Raw genomic sequence first — 13,716 nt, forward strand, 5'->3', positions numbered from 1 at the left:
CTAAAAAAGCATCAAGTGATTAATTGACATAAGAATTGATGATAAACATGAACTCATTATTGATTTTTAATTGCTCTTTCATATTTTTCTACGTAGGTTCACTCCGTTGTGATTGACACTCCAGTGTGTTTCCACCCAAAGTCACTTCCCTGAGTAATGACATTGAGTATATTAATGTCCGATAGTTATGCTATAGACATCCGTCGCTTGGAACAATCACCTAACATGTACTAATTAAATCCATCTAATGTGCTTACCTCCTAAACTTCCTTGAGAGATTTTGTTTTCCTAAAATAATGAGCCTAAACTCATTCAAACTACAAAATAGTCAACAATATTAAATTAGGTAGTGAGAAAACCATACATGTTGCATTCACAAGTTGAAGAGGAGAAAAAGAATTGTTAAGACAGTTGATGAAAGAATCATGAGTCCCAGCCACGGCGTGTGCTCTCCATTGCAATTTTCATTACCACCACCTTGGAGCATCGAGAATCATTTATCAACCCCATACATAGTACATCACATGTATCTTTGGTCCCATGGGTCATATTTGACTTTCGAGGATGATAATATAATCTCTCTCTCTCTCTCTCTCTCTCTCTCTCTCTCTCTCACACACACACACACACACACACACACACACAACCCAAGTGTGGTAGATTGGATAACCCAATTCCCTTTGAAGTATCAAGTCTTGCGTTGAATACTCATTGGGTGGATAGATCTTTGAGGTCTCTTGGGATTATTCCTACAACATTAAAAATTCTCTCTCTCTCTCTCTCTCTCTCTCTCTCACACACACACACACACACACACACACACACATGCACGCACAAAAACTTAGCATACACAAGCATGAATACAAATTGCTTGCACTAAACTGAGGATTCACTAAATTTGATAGTCAGTTGACAGTCGACATCCGAGGAAATCACATAAATGACATGTATAGCCAGGCTTGCCCTGAAAGTACACATTGAGAGCTCTGCCACAACCTGGGAAAGAAAAACCGAGACAATGCAAGCATTTGCATCACTGCTAAAGCAGAGACTCAGCCATTTCTAGCTGGTGTATGCAAGAGCAAATGTAAGGTAGCCTGTGTGACCTCGTGTTTCTGGCACAGGCTTTGCCATTCGGAAGCCTGGTTTTTTACGAATTAATCCCTCACAAGTGCGGACGGTATCAGGGCATTCACTTGCTTGGCCCGTTCCACCTTTCAAGCACACCTTCTTGTGTGGAGGTGAGGAGAGCTTGTCTTCACTTGCTTCCAGAGTTTCTTGCCGTGTTACTTCCTGTTGCACAGGCTTCAAATGTTCTTCTCGAACCTCATAAGTTCTCATAAGAACCTCAAATATTCGTATATCTGGTCCATAATCCATAGAATGTGAGCATGCAAATCGAAGTAAAGTTAGTTCTGTAAGAGGGGTGCACAAACAAATCACACACCTGTAAATTTATGTTTCCGCAATGCTTCACAACTTCTCTGAACTTGCTCAATACATGGCGAAAATGAACACAAGGCACCATTGCACCGTAGAACTTTCACAGCTGAGGGAATTGCTAACCAAGGTTGAGGGAGATCAAGAAAAACTGCGTCTAGTTTCCCATTTAGTGTGTCTGGAAACCCAAGACCTTGTACGTCACGAACGTCAACCATTACAATCCCCTCCAAGCCATTCTTGACAAAATCCTGCCTGACCAATAAGTCACAGAAATTTAGTTCAAGACTGAAAACTCTGGAAACACAATTTACTAAAGCCTTGCATTGGCAGGACTGCACCGAAGCAACCAACATACCCACTCAAGGTTTAAAAATCATTAGTGAAGTCAATTCTTACAATGTAGCATAGCCAAGTCAACCAAAACGTATGGTACCCACGAACATAATGCATGTGCCTTTCAAGATGTGTTGTGATAACTCAGTCTTTATAACAGCTATAGCTAGCTCATGACCAAATTAACCACTCTTTTTGCAGGAGCCATGTTTGAGCAACTACATGAATTGAGACTTAGTTACAATCTGAGCATTCATGAACTGCAATTAAACATGCAGATAAATGACCTAAAGAATGGATTATGAGACAATCCAAAAATGTAACTCCGTGCCTCTCTATCATGGAAAGTTAAACAAAGACAAGAAAGTGCACTCCTCATCATGCAAATTCACTAATAATACATGTACCTAAATGATTCCAAATGGGTTTTACATCAGTTGGAGGTAACAAATGAAGAAATAAGATATATCCTTAGAAACTGCAAGTTATAAGCTCATGGTAGTTGTACACAACCATCAGCTATGTGATGCAACATTGACTAAGACTAGGCATCCCCACCTACGCATTAGCGCAGCTGAACTAGGTATCAACCTATAATCAGAAACACACACAAGAATATACAAGAAATTAATGGGAAACAAAAAACTCACTGCTAGAGACGAAAACAATTAGCACAAAGTTCAATTGGGATGAAAACTTCAGTGCGAGGTCAACAATGCTGCATGTTTGCTAATATGCTTCAAAAATAGACCTAATTGAATCCAAGAGCAGCCCAAATTTACTTTCAAAAGATATGGATAGGCTTCTTTCAACATTGGTACGAGTGTTATGTTATACTCATCATCACTCTCTCTTCAGTCTGGCTAGGATCTCCTCTCTCTAAAACCATGTCCAAGGGCCATCCCTCTTGTCCACAAATTGTTAATCATCCATCTAATCTAGATGGCATGGCGATTTTGCAAATGAAACTTCTCTAGTAATCGCATCTAGATCCATCCCGGATCTCACTGATGTCGGATTAACTAATCCCATATTGCGACCATGTTCATAGATTTCTCGAGGCCGAAATAATGCAGTCATTTGGTCAATCATTCCTTCTGCACTCAAGCACTGTCATGTGCGAGTAATCATTTTCGGGAATCCCAATCCATCAATCACACATTGAGTTCATGCTGAGCAGAGTGGTTCAATCAATCGGTTCTAGCTGTGTGGCCATCTCATCCCGAAGGAACTCTTGATGCGCTCATGACAGTTCTATTCAATCACTCATCATGGTTCATATATTGTCTTATGCAAAGTGCCCTACCCAATTTCCAACAACCGTCACTTAAAAATAATAAGTGAAAAATGTCAAAAATAGGGAAAATAGGTTTAATGCACTCGAAAATGCTCCTGATGGATTTTGATGGTAATGTTGATGATCATGTTGTGTGCAACCAGAGGATATGTATCTACTCTAAGTGTCTAGACATGCACGGTCTGCGAACAGACTCACAAAGGTGCCAGAATACTTCCTCATCTAACTGAACTGAACCCACGTCATGAAGTAGCGTGTCCACGTACACATAGAGTTAGATGTGCACGTGACACCACATCCTCGTGACACTTGACTTGAAGAATGTTCATGAAGTTAGAAGCTTTTTGGGCTTGTGTTCTTACTACCGGCGATGCATTCGGAAGTTTGCAGAGATGGCTTCGCCTTTGCACTTGTTGACTCGGAAAGGAGTCCCTTCCTCCTGGGGTCCGACAGAGATGACTGCTTTTCAGACACTTAAGGAAAAATTGACTATTGGACCAGTGTTGGCTTTGCCAAACTTGGAAAAGCCATTAAGTTTATTGTGATGCTTGTGGTCGTAGTCTGGGAGCTGTCTTGATGCAAGAAGGCCATGTGATTGCTTATGAAAGAAGAATGTTTTCAAGGCCAGAATTGGTAGCACAGATTTATGAGAAAGAGCTATTGGCAATGATCCATGCTCTTACACATTATCTACTAGAAGCCGATTTCACGGTCTTTACTGATCATCAAAGTCTACACGCTACTTCTTATCACAGAAGCAGCTTTCGGAAAAGCAGATGCGGTTGGCTAACATCTTGTCACAGTTTCACTTCCAGATTGTCCGTGTTCAGGGACAGAAAAACTTAGTGGCAGATGCATTGTCTCGGAAGCCCCTCATTTTGGTTATTTCCGTGATACATCACAAAGGCTTAGAGGATATGGTTGACCAGTATGCCACCGATCCGGACTTTACCACCGATGTTTTTACTCGGATACAGAATGGGGAGATAGTGCCATGATATTCCATACGGGATGGCTACTTGATGAAGAAAACAATGTTGTGTGTTACACAGCCTTTGAGAGAAAAGGTTTTGACAGAGTGGCATTGTCCACCATTTACGGGTCACCACGGCATCGACACCACCTTGAAGGGGTGGAGCGTTATTTCTTTTGGCCGAGACTCAAGAAAGATGTGGACGACTTTGTTCGCAGTTGTTTAGTATGCCAGAAGGTCAAGTTTGACAAGCATAAGGCACAAGGATTACTACAGCCTTTACCCATTCCCACCCACCCCTAAGAAAGTATTGCAATGGATTTCATCTTTGATCTCCCGAAGACACAGAGTCTGCACGATGGCATTTGGACTGTCATTGACAAATTTAGCAAGCAAGCTCACTTCATTCCAGTGAAGAAAACAGTCAAGCCGGACCATTTGACGAGACTGTTCATTGCACAGATATTTTGGTTACATGGCATGCCTGAGACAATCGTCTGCAACAGAGATCCCTGATTCACGAGTTTGTTTTGGAGGGCTATTTGAAAGAACATTGGCACGTGGTTGCAATTCCACACGCAGACAGATGGGCAATTTGAGATCGCAAATTCAGTTGTTTTGGATTTACTGAAGTCTTACATCTCTAATCAGAAGACTCAAATGGGAAATTTTTTTGCCTTTGGTGGAATTTTCCTACAATAACACGGTTCACTCTCTTCGATGGGGAAGGCGCCATTTGAGATAATTGAAGGTGCTCAAAAGGTTCTACCCTTTCTTAGCACTAAAAACAAGATTTTTGAAGCCGACCAATACACGAGGGACTTGGACACTGCTTTTGCCAAGGTCCACGAGGCTTTAGAGAAGTCTCAAGTACGACATAAGAAGGCAGCAGATCGGCATCAACGAGACTTGAAACTAAAGGAAGACGATTGTGTCACAAACGGATGACGACGTGGGCAGTACGGATTTCCGTGTTTTGCGCTGACAGCTGCTGGCATGGCAGGCTGTACGGATTTTCGCAAATTACGCTGACTGCTTTTTGACAACTTACGGAGCCTATTGCTTTTTGGGGGATTATTGCTTTTAAGTTTAAAGCTTTTGGATCAAGTTGTTTTTGAGTGTAAGTGCTTTTGGGGCTCTGCTTTTGGCATCCCTTAGGGCCTCACTTCTCAAAGAATCTGGATGCAGACTCTGAGAGCGAGGACCCTGCGGCAGTTGTACTTTGCTCAAAGATTAATATAAAAGAAATACCGAAAGGGGCACAAGTCTTTGGGGCCAATCTCTCTGGACACGAACTACGTCTGGATATGTTGATCGAATTGAACTGTGATTTTGAAGTTGTGAAGTTTTTGAAGTGATTCTCTCTCGTGTCGCGACAGATTCTAGACTTGGGGTGTCCAAGTTTGTTACAATTGGGTGCTCTTACGTTTTGAAAAGGCACGCGTAAGGAAGGAGCGGCTTTTTCCAAAGCTTGGTATGAGGTATTATGGCCCTTTCCAGATTAAAGAAAAGACAAGTGAAGTCTCCTTTCGACTCAGGCTGCCAGATACTTGGAAGATTCACAATGCATTCCATGTGAGTCTCTTGAAACCTTTTAAAGGTGAGGTGCCACTTGATGGGGAGCCTAATGAGCAACTCGAAGAGAAAGAGAGCGAGGAGAAACTTGTTCCTGAACAGATTTTGGCACACAAAAAAAGAAAAGTGAAAAGTAAAGTGATTCGGCGGTTCTTAGTTAAATTCAAGAACTATCCGGCATTAGATGCAAAGTGAATGGAGGAGGAGGACCTAGCAGATACTCCTTAGATTATGGAACTTTACCTTGAAGCATTCAGTTTAACTGCGCCTACTCCGAGAGATCCCGCAGATTAGTAGGGTTGAATCTGGTGCAGAGGGATTACACAAGAGGGAAGTCACCCGCTCCTTTGTCACAGATTACCTGGATTGAATAGAGCTCCCTTTCGGTTTCAGGGATACTGCTGTGCTGACAGTATTCTGTTGTATGACTTTATGAAATGGAATTCTCGAAATTGAATATGAATGATTCGTACTCTCTGATCTGACTTGTTTGAGTGCACGAACTGAAAGACGAAATGGCTGCAACATTTCGCTCTCATAAATCTCTATAGACATGATCGCGATAAGGATTAGCTAATCCGGCATCAGTGAGGTCCGGGATGGATCTAGATGCGGTTACTAAATACGTTACCGGTAGTCATGGTCTGAGATTTGGAATGAATTTTCTATGATTGATTTGTCATTGATGTTTTGTAATGTCATGAGCAGTGATGTGACTGTCGTCTTTGTACAAGTGTTAGATGTGTCGTGTCTAGAGCGTCGGTACAGCAGGAAGGCGGAGTACAGCACCTCACTGATCGAAGCAGGAGGCGGAGTACAGCACCTCACCTCACCTTTAAAGGTTTCGGTAAAGCAGGAGGCGCTGTACTCAGGTGAGGTGAGGTGTTGTACTCCGTCTTTAGAGGTGAGGTGCTGTACTCCGTCTCTTGAAACCTTTTAAAGGTGAGATTTAAAATACCGAGACGGAGTACAGCACCTCACCTTTAAAAGTTTCGGTAAAGCAGGAAGCAGGAGACGGAGTACAGCACCTCACCTTTAAAAGGTTTCGGTAAAGCAGGAGGCGCAGTACAGCAGAGAGCTAGCGCTAGAGATCGAAGCAGAGAGAGAGAGAGAGAGAGAGAGAGAGAGAGAGAGAGAGAGAGAGAGAGAGAGAGAGAGCTCACGTTTTTGGGGAAAACTCAATAAGTGAGTTTTGGGTTTTCTCACTTTCATTTAAGTGACTTTAAAAAAATATGTCCAGACAAAGTATAAAAATGTATAAAAAGGGATTATTTAGGCCTTTAACCCAGCAACCTCCCACTTAAAGGCATAAATGACGCCTTTAAGTTAACCAATTCCCACCAGCTGTATGCAATGCTCATGTTGAGCCTTAGCAAGACTCTCGGTGAGAACATCTGCAGGGTTATCCTATGTATGGATCTTAGTCAAGGTGACTAGACCATCCTCCAATACCTGTCGTATGAAGTGGTACCACACATCTATGTGTTTGGTACGCGCATGAAACATGGCATTTTTGGCTAAGTAGACAGCACTCTGGCTATCACAACCCAACACAGGTGTATGAGCAGGCATGCCAAGTTCTTTTGCAAGTCCGCCCAACCAGATGGCCTCCTTTGAAGCCTCTGTGGTTAAAATGTATACAGCCTCAGTAGTACTCAATGCCACAATTTTCTGCAACCTAGAACACCAAGAGACTGCACCACCAACAATAGCAAATACATATCCACTGGTAGATTTCCTAGTATCCATGTCACCTGCCATGTCTGCATCGCAATATCCCTACAGCTTTAAGTCACTTTTGCCATAGCAAATACACTTTGATTATGTACCTTTCAAATATCTCAGAATGCATTTGACAGCTTCTCAATGCGCTTTTCGACATGTATCAACTAACAACTCCCACTACATAAGCAATGTCGCGACGAGTGGCAACCATAGCATACATAAGAGAACCACAAGCTGATGCATAAGGCATTCCCTTCATTGCTTTCAATGCCACCTCATTCTTTGGGCAATCTGCCTTACTAAGCTTAGTGTATGGAGGTAAAGGTACTCCAAGAGGCTTACCATTAGCCATATTAAACCTGTCAAGTACTTTTGCAATGTACCTTTCTTGATATAAAAACAGCAATTTCAGCTTTCTATCTCTTTTAATACGCATGTCCAAAATATGCTCTGTATCACCCAAAATCCTTCATAGCAAATGCTGAATTTAGCTTACGTTTCAGAGCATCAACACTAGTCTTATGTTTTCCGGCAAGCAGCATGTCATGTGACACATCCAACCCTATGTATCCGTGGATAAGCTACAGTACGACAAGGGTTCAATCAGTCCAGTCAGTCTAGATTTAGAAGAGATCTGGCACTTTTGTGAGTCTGTTCGCAGACCGTGCATGCCCAGACACTTAGTGTAGATGCATATCCTCCGGTTGCACACAACATGATCATAAGCATTCCCATCAGAATCCATCAGAATCCTTCAGGGGAATTTTCCAGTGTATTTGACCTATTTTCCCTATTTTTAACATTTTTCAATTATTAATTTAAGTGACTTATGTTGGACATTAGGTAGGGCAAATTGAGTAAGTTTGTATATAAGCAAACCTAGGCTAGCACTAATTGGCAGAAGAGGCAGCAGGAGCACCAGTGCTCAACAGGCAACTTCTCAACAAACCTCCCTTGGTGGCGTTTTCCCGCCAAGCAGAAAGACTCCCCTAGCCCTAGCGTTTTTCCTCAGCATCAACCTTGGCGTTTTCTTCAACAGATACCCATCGCCCAGCAGATCCCAGCCTCTAGCGTTTTCCGAAGCAAGCAGTCATCGCCATAGATCACCATCCTGGCTGGCGTTTTTCAGCATCACATGATCAGCCACATGCATGGCGTTTTCAGCCCTAAAGACCGGCAGTTTTCAGCCATTAAGAACCTGCCCACATCAACGGTTTTGGTATCAGATCATTTCAGCCATTAGCGTTTTTTAGGACAACAGCCATTCAGCCTCAGATTTCAACAATAGCGTTTTTGGAACAACAGATAAAGAGTAGCAGATTTCAGCCATAGCGTCGGTCTCGCCATCCCGTCGTCGACATCGACCTAGCCTAGACTTGCATCAATCACATGCATTCAGTTTGTACCAGTTTGTGCAATCAATAGTAGACCACTCTCGCCGACGAGAGGGGGGCCTTCGGAGGAGGGTTTTAGAACGTCTTGGTGTCGTATTTCTCTTCTCTCTCTATCTCCCAGTCTCATACACTTGCACGCACAGTGTCCATTCACTTTGTTTGTGTCCATTGCACTCTCTCACTAAAAGGACGGAAGGCTCTCCCTTCCATAAGAAAAAGGAACCCTTGAGCACAGTTCGGAGCACTCATCTTGAGCAAAGTTCAAACATTCATTCCGCTGCACCTAACATTGGTATCAGAGCTTTGGCAGTGTTCTGTATGACTCAAGGAAATAACCACAAAATTTCTTTTTGCTTGTTGAGGTTGCAAGAACCAAAGTTCACTTGGGCGTGTCGATTCCTAATCGTGTTTTCGAAGAGTGACAAGAAACCCAAGAAAGAAGGGCTTGTCCAGCCTCCCCTTGTGCCTCTTTTCACTAGCGGCCGGCCAATCGACGTGAAGTGGGAAAAAGCAACCTTGGTGTGAGCTCAAGGCCGCCAAGGGGTGCACCCGCGGAAAAGAGCAAAGCTCGGATGAAGAGAAGATCCTTCTCTAACACAGATTACAAGCGAAAGAAGAACCTCAAAAACTAAAGAACCCCAAGAACCAAGAGCCCCAAGAATCCAAGTTCCTTGTGAACTTAAGAACCCAAGAACCCACAAGAACCCACCACTTCAGAATGGTCATCACTCGAAGCGGAATGGATATTTCGCTTGGAGGTGATGAGCATAAGAGAGGCGAAGAAGAATTTTCCCCACCAAGAGGTTTTTCCGACTCTCCCGCTTCCCAATCTACGTCAAGAATTGCACTAACTCCTATGGAGGCTTTCGACAAGATGGTGATGGACATGAAGTAAGAGCGCGAAGCACGAAAAACAAAAAGAGAAGCAGACAGAAACGCCTACAAAGAAGAAATGGCAGCCATAGAGCGTGAGTACGACTTGGAAGAAAAAGAAAGTAAAGCCAAATTTGATCGCAAGAACCAAGCAAGAAAAGAAAAGAGCGACCAACACATGAAAGAGTTCTTGCGACTCTTGTCTCAAGGACAAGCATAGATGCAAGAGATTCAGGAAAAGGAGACTCTCTCAGTCTCTTCTTCTCCCAAGCATGACACACAAAATTTGCATGATGATGATTTGAATGACAATAATATGCATGATGATTTGAATGATAATGATGAGCATGATGATTTGAATGACAATGACAAGCATGATGATTTGCATAATGATCACAATGTGATTTCTCACGAGCATGATGATTTGTATGATCAGACGTGATTGTTCACAAGGATGATTGTTTAGTTGATGCTTTTTCTAGCAAAGCTAACCTCGTTGCAGATTCGATCAATCACGAAGAATCGATCTTGGCTCTCGAGCTTAGGTCCAAAGCACCCCTTCAAGAAGAACCGATCTTGGCTCTTAAGCCTCGGTCCAAAGAACCCTCACAAGAAGTACTATGTGTTCGCATGATTAGTCAACACACATTGCACGGAGTGTTTCATTCATGATTGTTTCCTGTATTTTAGTCAGCGTCTTTATGTGATCCCTTTTACTAGGCATGACATATTGTACGTTGAGCACGTTTCACTCATGAATGAGCAAGGATGTATGCGGATTGTTCATGAAAAGCTGAAAAGTATGCATTCAAGGACGTCACACTCCATGTCTCTTCCTTGGCATGACACATTTGTAGAAAGAGCACATAAAAGTATGAGCACCAAGCATGGGCATTTCCGTTGTGAATTGCCACAGTTCATTGCTTTAGATTAGAAAGACAAAATTCGATCTCATTGTTTGCGTGTGTGTGGTGAACGGTTTAGCACTCCGTCTCTTTGTTCATCTACATTGCATGCACAGTCTTTGAGGAAGACAAGATTTTTTCCACTCACTTTACATGGAATGGGTATGTTCATGTTTTTGTGTTGGAAATGGTTTCAGGAATTTTCTGTCATGGAGATTCTTAAAGAAGAAAGAAGCATGACTCTCGACGAAGTTGAAGCATCGAAGGAGCCACAGAAGACTTTGTATCGCTTTCGGCGCGGCCAAAAGAAGCAAGCGTTGTAGACCTTTATGAAGTTCAAGTACCGCACGACCCACACATCAGAGTGGGCCAGCGACGGGTCCCTTCCAGGATTCCAGATGCTATTGGCGATCTCCCTCGACGCCATACAGTTCGGTACCAGTACCTCACTTTGAAAAGGAGGGGATGTCACGTGACACATCCAACCCTGTGTGTCCCTGGACAAGCTACAGCCCGAAACAAGGGTTCATCAGTCCAATCAGTCTAGATTTAGAAGTGATCTGGCACTTTTGTGAGTCTGTTCGCAGACCGTGCATGCCCAGACACTTAGTATAGATACATATTCCTTGGTTGCACACAACATGATCATAAGCATTCCCATCAGAATCCATCAGAATCCTTCAGGGGACTTTTCCAGTGTATTTGACCTATTTTCCCTATTTTTGACATTTTTCAATTATTAATTTAAGTGACTTCTAGTGGAAAGTAGGTAGGGCAAATTGAGTAAGTTTGTATATAAGCAAACCTAGGCTAGCATTAATTGGCAGAAGAGGCAGCAGGAGCACCAGTGCTCAATAGGCAACTTCTCAGCAAGAACCTCCCTTGGTGGCGTTTTCCCTCCAAGCAAAAAGACTCCCCTAGCCCTAGCGTTTTTCCTCAGCATCAACCTTGGCGTTTTCTTCAACAGATACCCATCGCCCAGCAGATCCCAGCCTCTAGCGTTTTTCCAAGCAAGCAGTCATCGCCATAGATCACCATCCTAGCTGGTGTTTTTCAGCATCACATGATCGCCCACATGCATGGCGTTTTCAGCCCTAAAGACCGGCAGTTTTCAGCCCTAAAGACCAGCAGTTTTCAGCCATTAAGAACCTCCCACATCAGCGTTTTCGGTGTCAGATCATTTCAGCCATTAGCGTTTTTGAGGACAGCAGCCATTCAGCCTCAGACTTCTGCAATAGCGTTTTTGGGACAGCAGATAAAGAGTAGCAAATTTCAGCCATAGCATCGGTCTCGCCATCCCCGACATCGACATCGACCTAGCCTAGACTTGCATCAATCACATGCATTCAGTTTGTACCAGTTTGTGCAATCAATAGTAGACCAGTGTCCATTCACTTTGTTTGTGTCCATTGCACTCTCTCAGTAAAGGAACGGAAGGCTCTCCCTTCCATGAGAAAAAGGAACCCTTGAGCACAGTTCGGAGCACTCATCTTGAGCAAAGTTCAAACATTCATTCCGCTGCACCTAACATTGGTATCAGAGCTTTGGTAGTGTTCTGTATCACTCAAGGAAAGAACCACAAGAACCACAAAAATTCTTTTTGCTTGTTGAGGTTGCACGAACCCAAGTTCACTTGGGCGTGTCGATTCCTGATCGTGTTTTCGAAGAGTGACAAGAAACCCAAGAAAAAAGGGCTTGTCCAGCCTCCTCTTGTGCCTCTTTTCACTCATTGAGAGCGGATCGTGCACTTAGCGGCCGGCCAATAGACGTGAAGTGGGAAAAAGCAACCTTCGTGTGAGCGCAAGGCCGCCAAGGGGTGCACCCGCGGAAAAGAGTAGAACTCGGATGAAGAGAAGATCCTTCTCTAACACAGATTGCAAGCGAAAGAAGAACCTCAAGAACTCAAGAACCCCAAGAACCCCAAGAATCCAAGATCCTTGTGAACTTAAGAACCCATGAACCCACAAGAACCCACGACTTCAGAATGGCCATCACTCGAAGTGGAATGGATACTTCGCTTGGAGGTGATGAGCATGAGAGAGGCGAAGAAGAATTTTTCCCCACCAGGAGGTTTTTCCGACCCTCCCGCTTCCCCATCTACGTCAAGGATTGCACTAACTCCTATAGAGGCTTTCGACAAGATGGTGATGGACATGAAGTTAGACCGCGAAGCACGAAAAGCAGAAAGAGAAGCAGACAGAAAGGCCTACAAAGAAGAAATGGCAGCCATAGAGCGTGAGTACGACTTGGAAGAAAAAGAAAGTAAGCCAAATTTGATCGCGAGAACCAAGCAAGAAAAGAAAAGAGCGACCAACACATGAAAGAGTTCTTGCGACTCTCGTCTCAAGGGCAGGCACAGATGCAAGAGATTCAGGAAAAGGAGACTCTCTCAGTCTCTTCTTCTCCCAAGCATAACACAAAGAATTTGCATGATGATGATTTGAATGACAATGATATGCATGATGATTTGCATGACAATGATATGCATGATGATTTGAATGATAATGATGAGCATGATGATTTGAATGACAATGACAAGCATGATGATTTGCATAATGATCACAATGTGATTTCTCACGAGCATGATGATTTGTATGATCAGACGTGATTGTTCACAAGGATGATGGTTTAGTTGATGCTTTTTCTAGCAAAGCTAACCTCGTTGCAGGTTCGATCAATCACGAAGAATCGATCTTGGCTCTCGAGCCTAGGTCCAAAGCACACCTTCAAGAAGAACCGATCTTGGCTCTTAAGCCTCGGTCCAAAGAACCCTCACAGGAAGTACTATGTGTTTGCATGGTTAGTCAACACGCATTGCACGGAGTGTTTCATTCGTGATTGTTTTCTGTATTTTAGTCAGCGTCTTTATGTGATCCCTTTTACTAGGCATGACATATTGTACGTTGAGCACGTTTCACTCATGAATGAGCAAGGATGTATGCGGATTGTTCATGAAAAGCTGAAAAGTATGCATTCAAGGACGTCACACTCCATGTCTCTTCCTTGGCATGACACATTTGTAGAGAGAGCACATGAAAGTATGAGCACCAAGCATGAGCATTTCCGTTGTGAATTGCCACAGTTCATTGCTTTAGATCAGAAAGACAAGATTCGATCTCATTGTTTGCGTGTGTGTGGTGAACGGTTTAGCACTCCGTCTCTTTGTTCATCTACATTGCATGCACAGTCTTTGAGGAA

General features: G+C 43.3%; 1 protein-coding gene across 1 annotated transcript in view; it reads right to left on the reverse strand.

Moving 5' to 3' along the window:
• Positions 1-859: 859 nt before the first annotated feature.
• LOC147453578 (S-adenosyl-L-methionine-dependent methyltransferases superfamily protein) overlaps positions 860-13,716 on the reverse strand; it is a 67,424-nt gene continuing 54,567 nt past the window's right edge. The window contains exons 2-3 of the mRNA XM_086517166.1: positions 1,448-1,695; positions 860-1,364 (exon numbers count right to left, since the gene is read on the reverse strand). Coding sequence (XP_086373292.1) covers positions 1,063-1,364; positions 1,448-1,695 — 550 coding nt within the window. The 3' untranslated portion in view covers positions 860-1,062. The remainder of the gene's footprint in view (positions 1,365-1,447; positions 1,696-13,716) is intronic.

This window comes from Adiantum capillus-veneris, chromosome 7 (genome assembly GCF_014529385.1).
Source record: "Adiantum capillus-veneris isolate H3 chromosome 7, ASM1452938v2, whole genome shotgun sequence".
In the NCBI taxonomy this organism is placed as follows: domain Eukaryota; kingdom Viridiplantae; phylum Streptophyta; class Polypodiopsida; order Polypodiales; family Pteridaceae; genus Adiantum; species Adiantum capillus-veneris.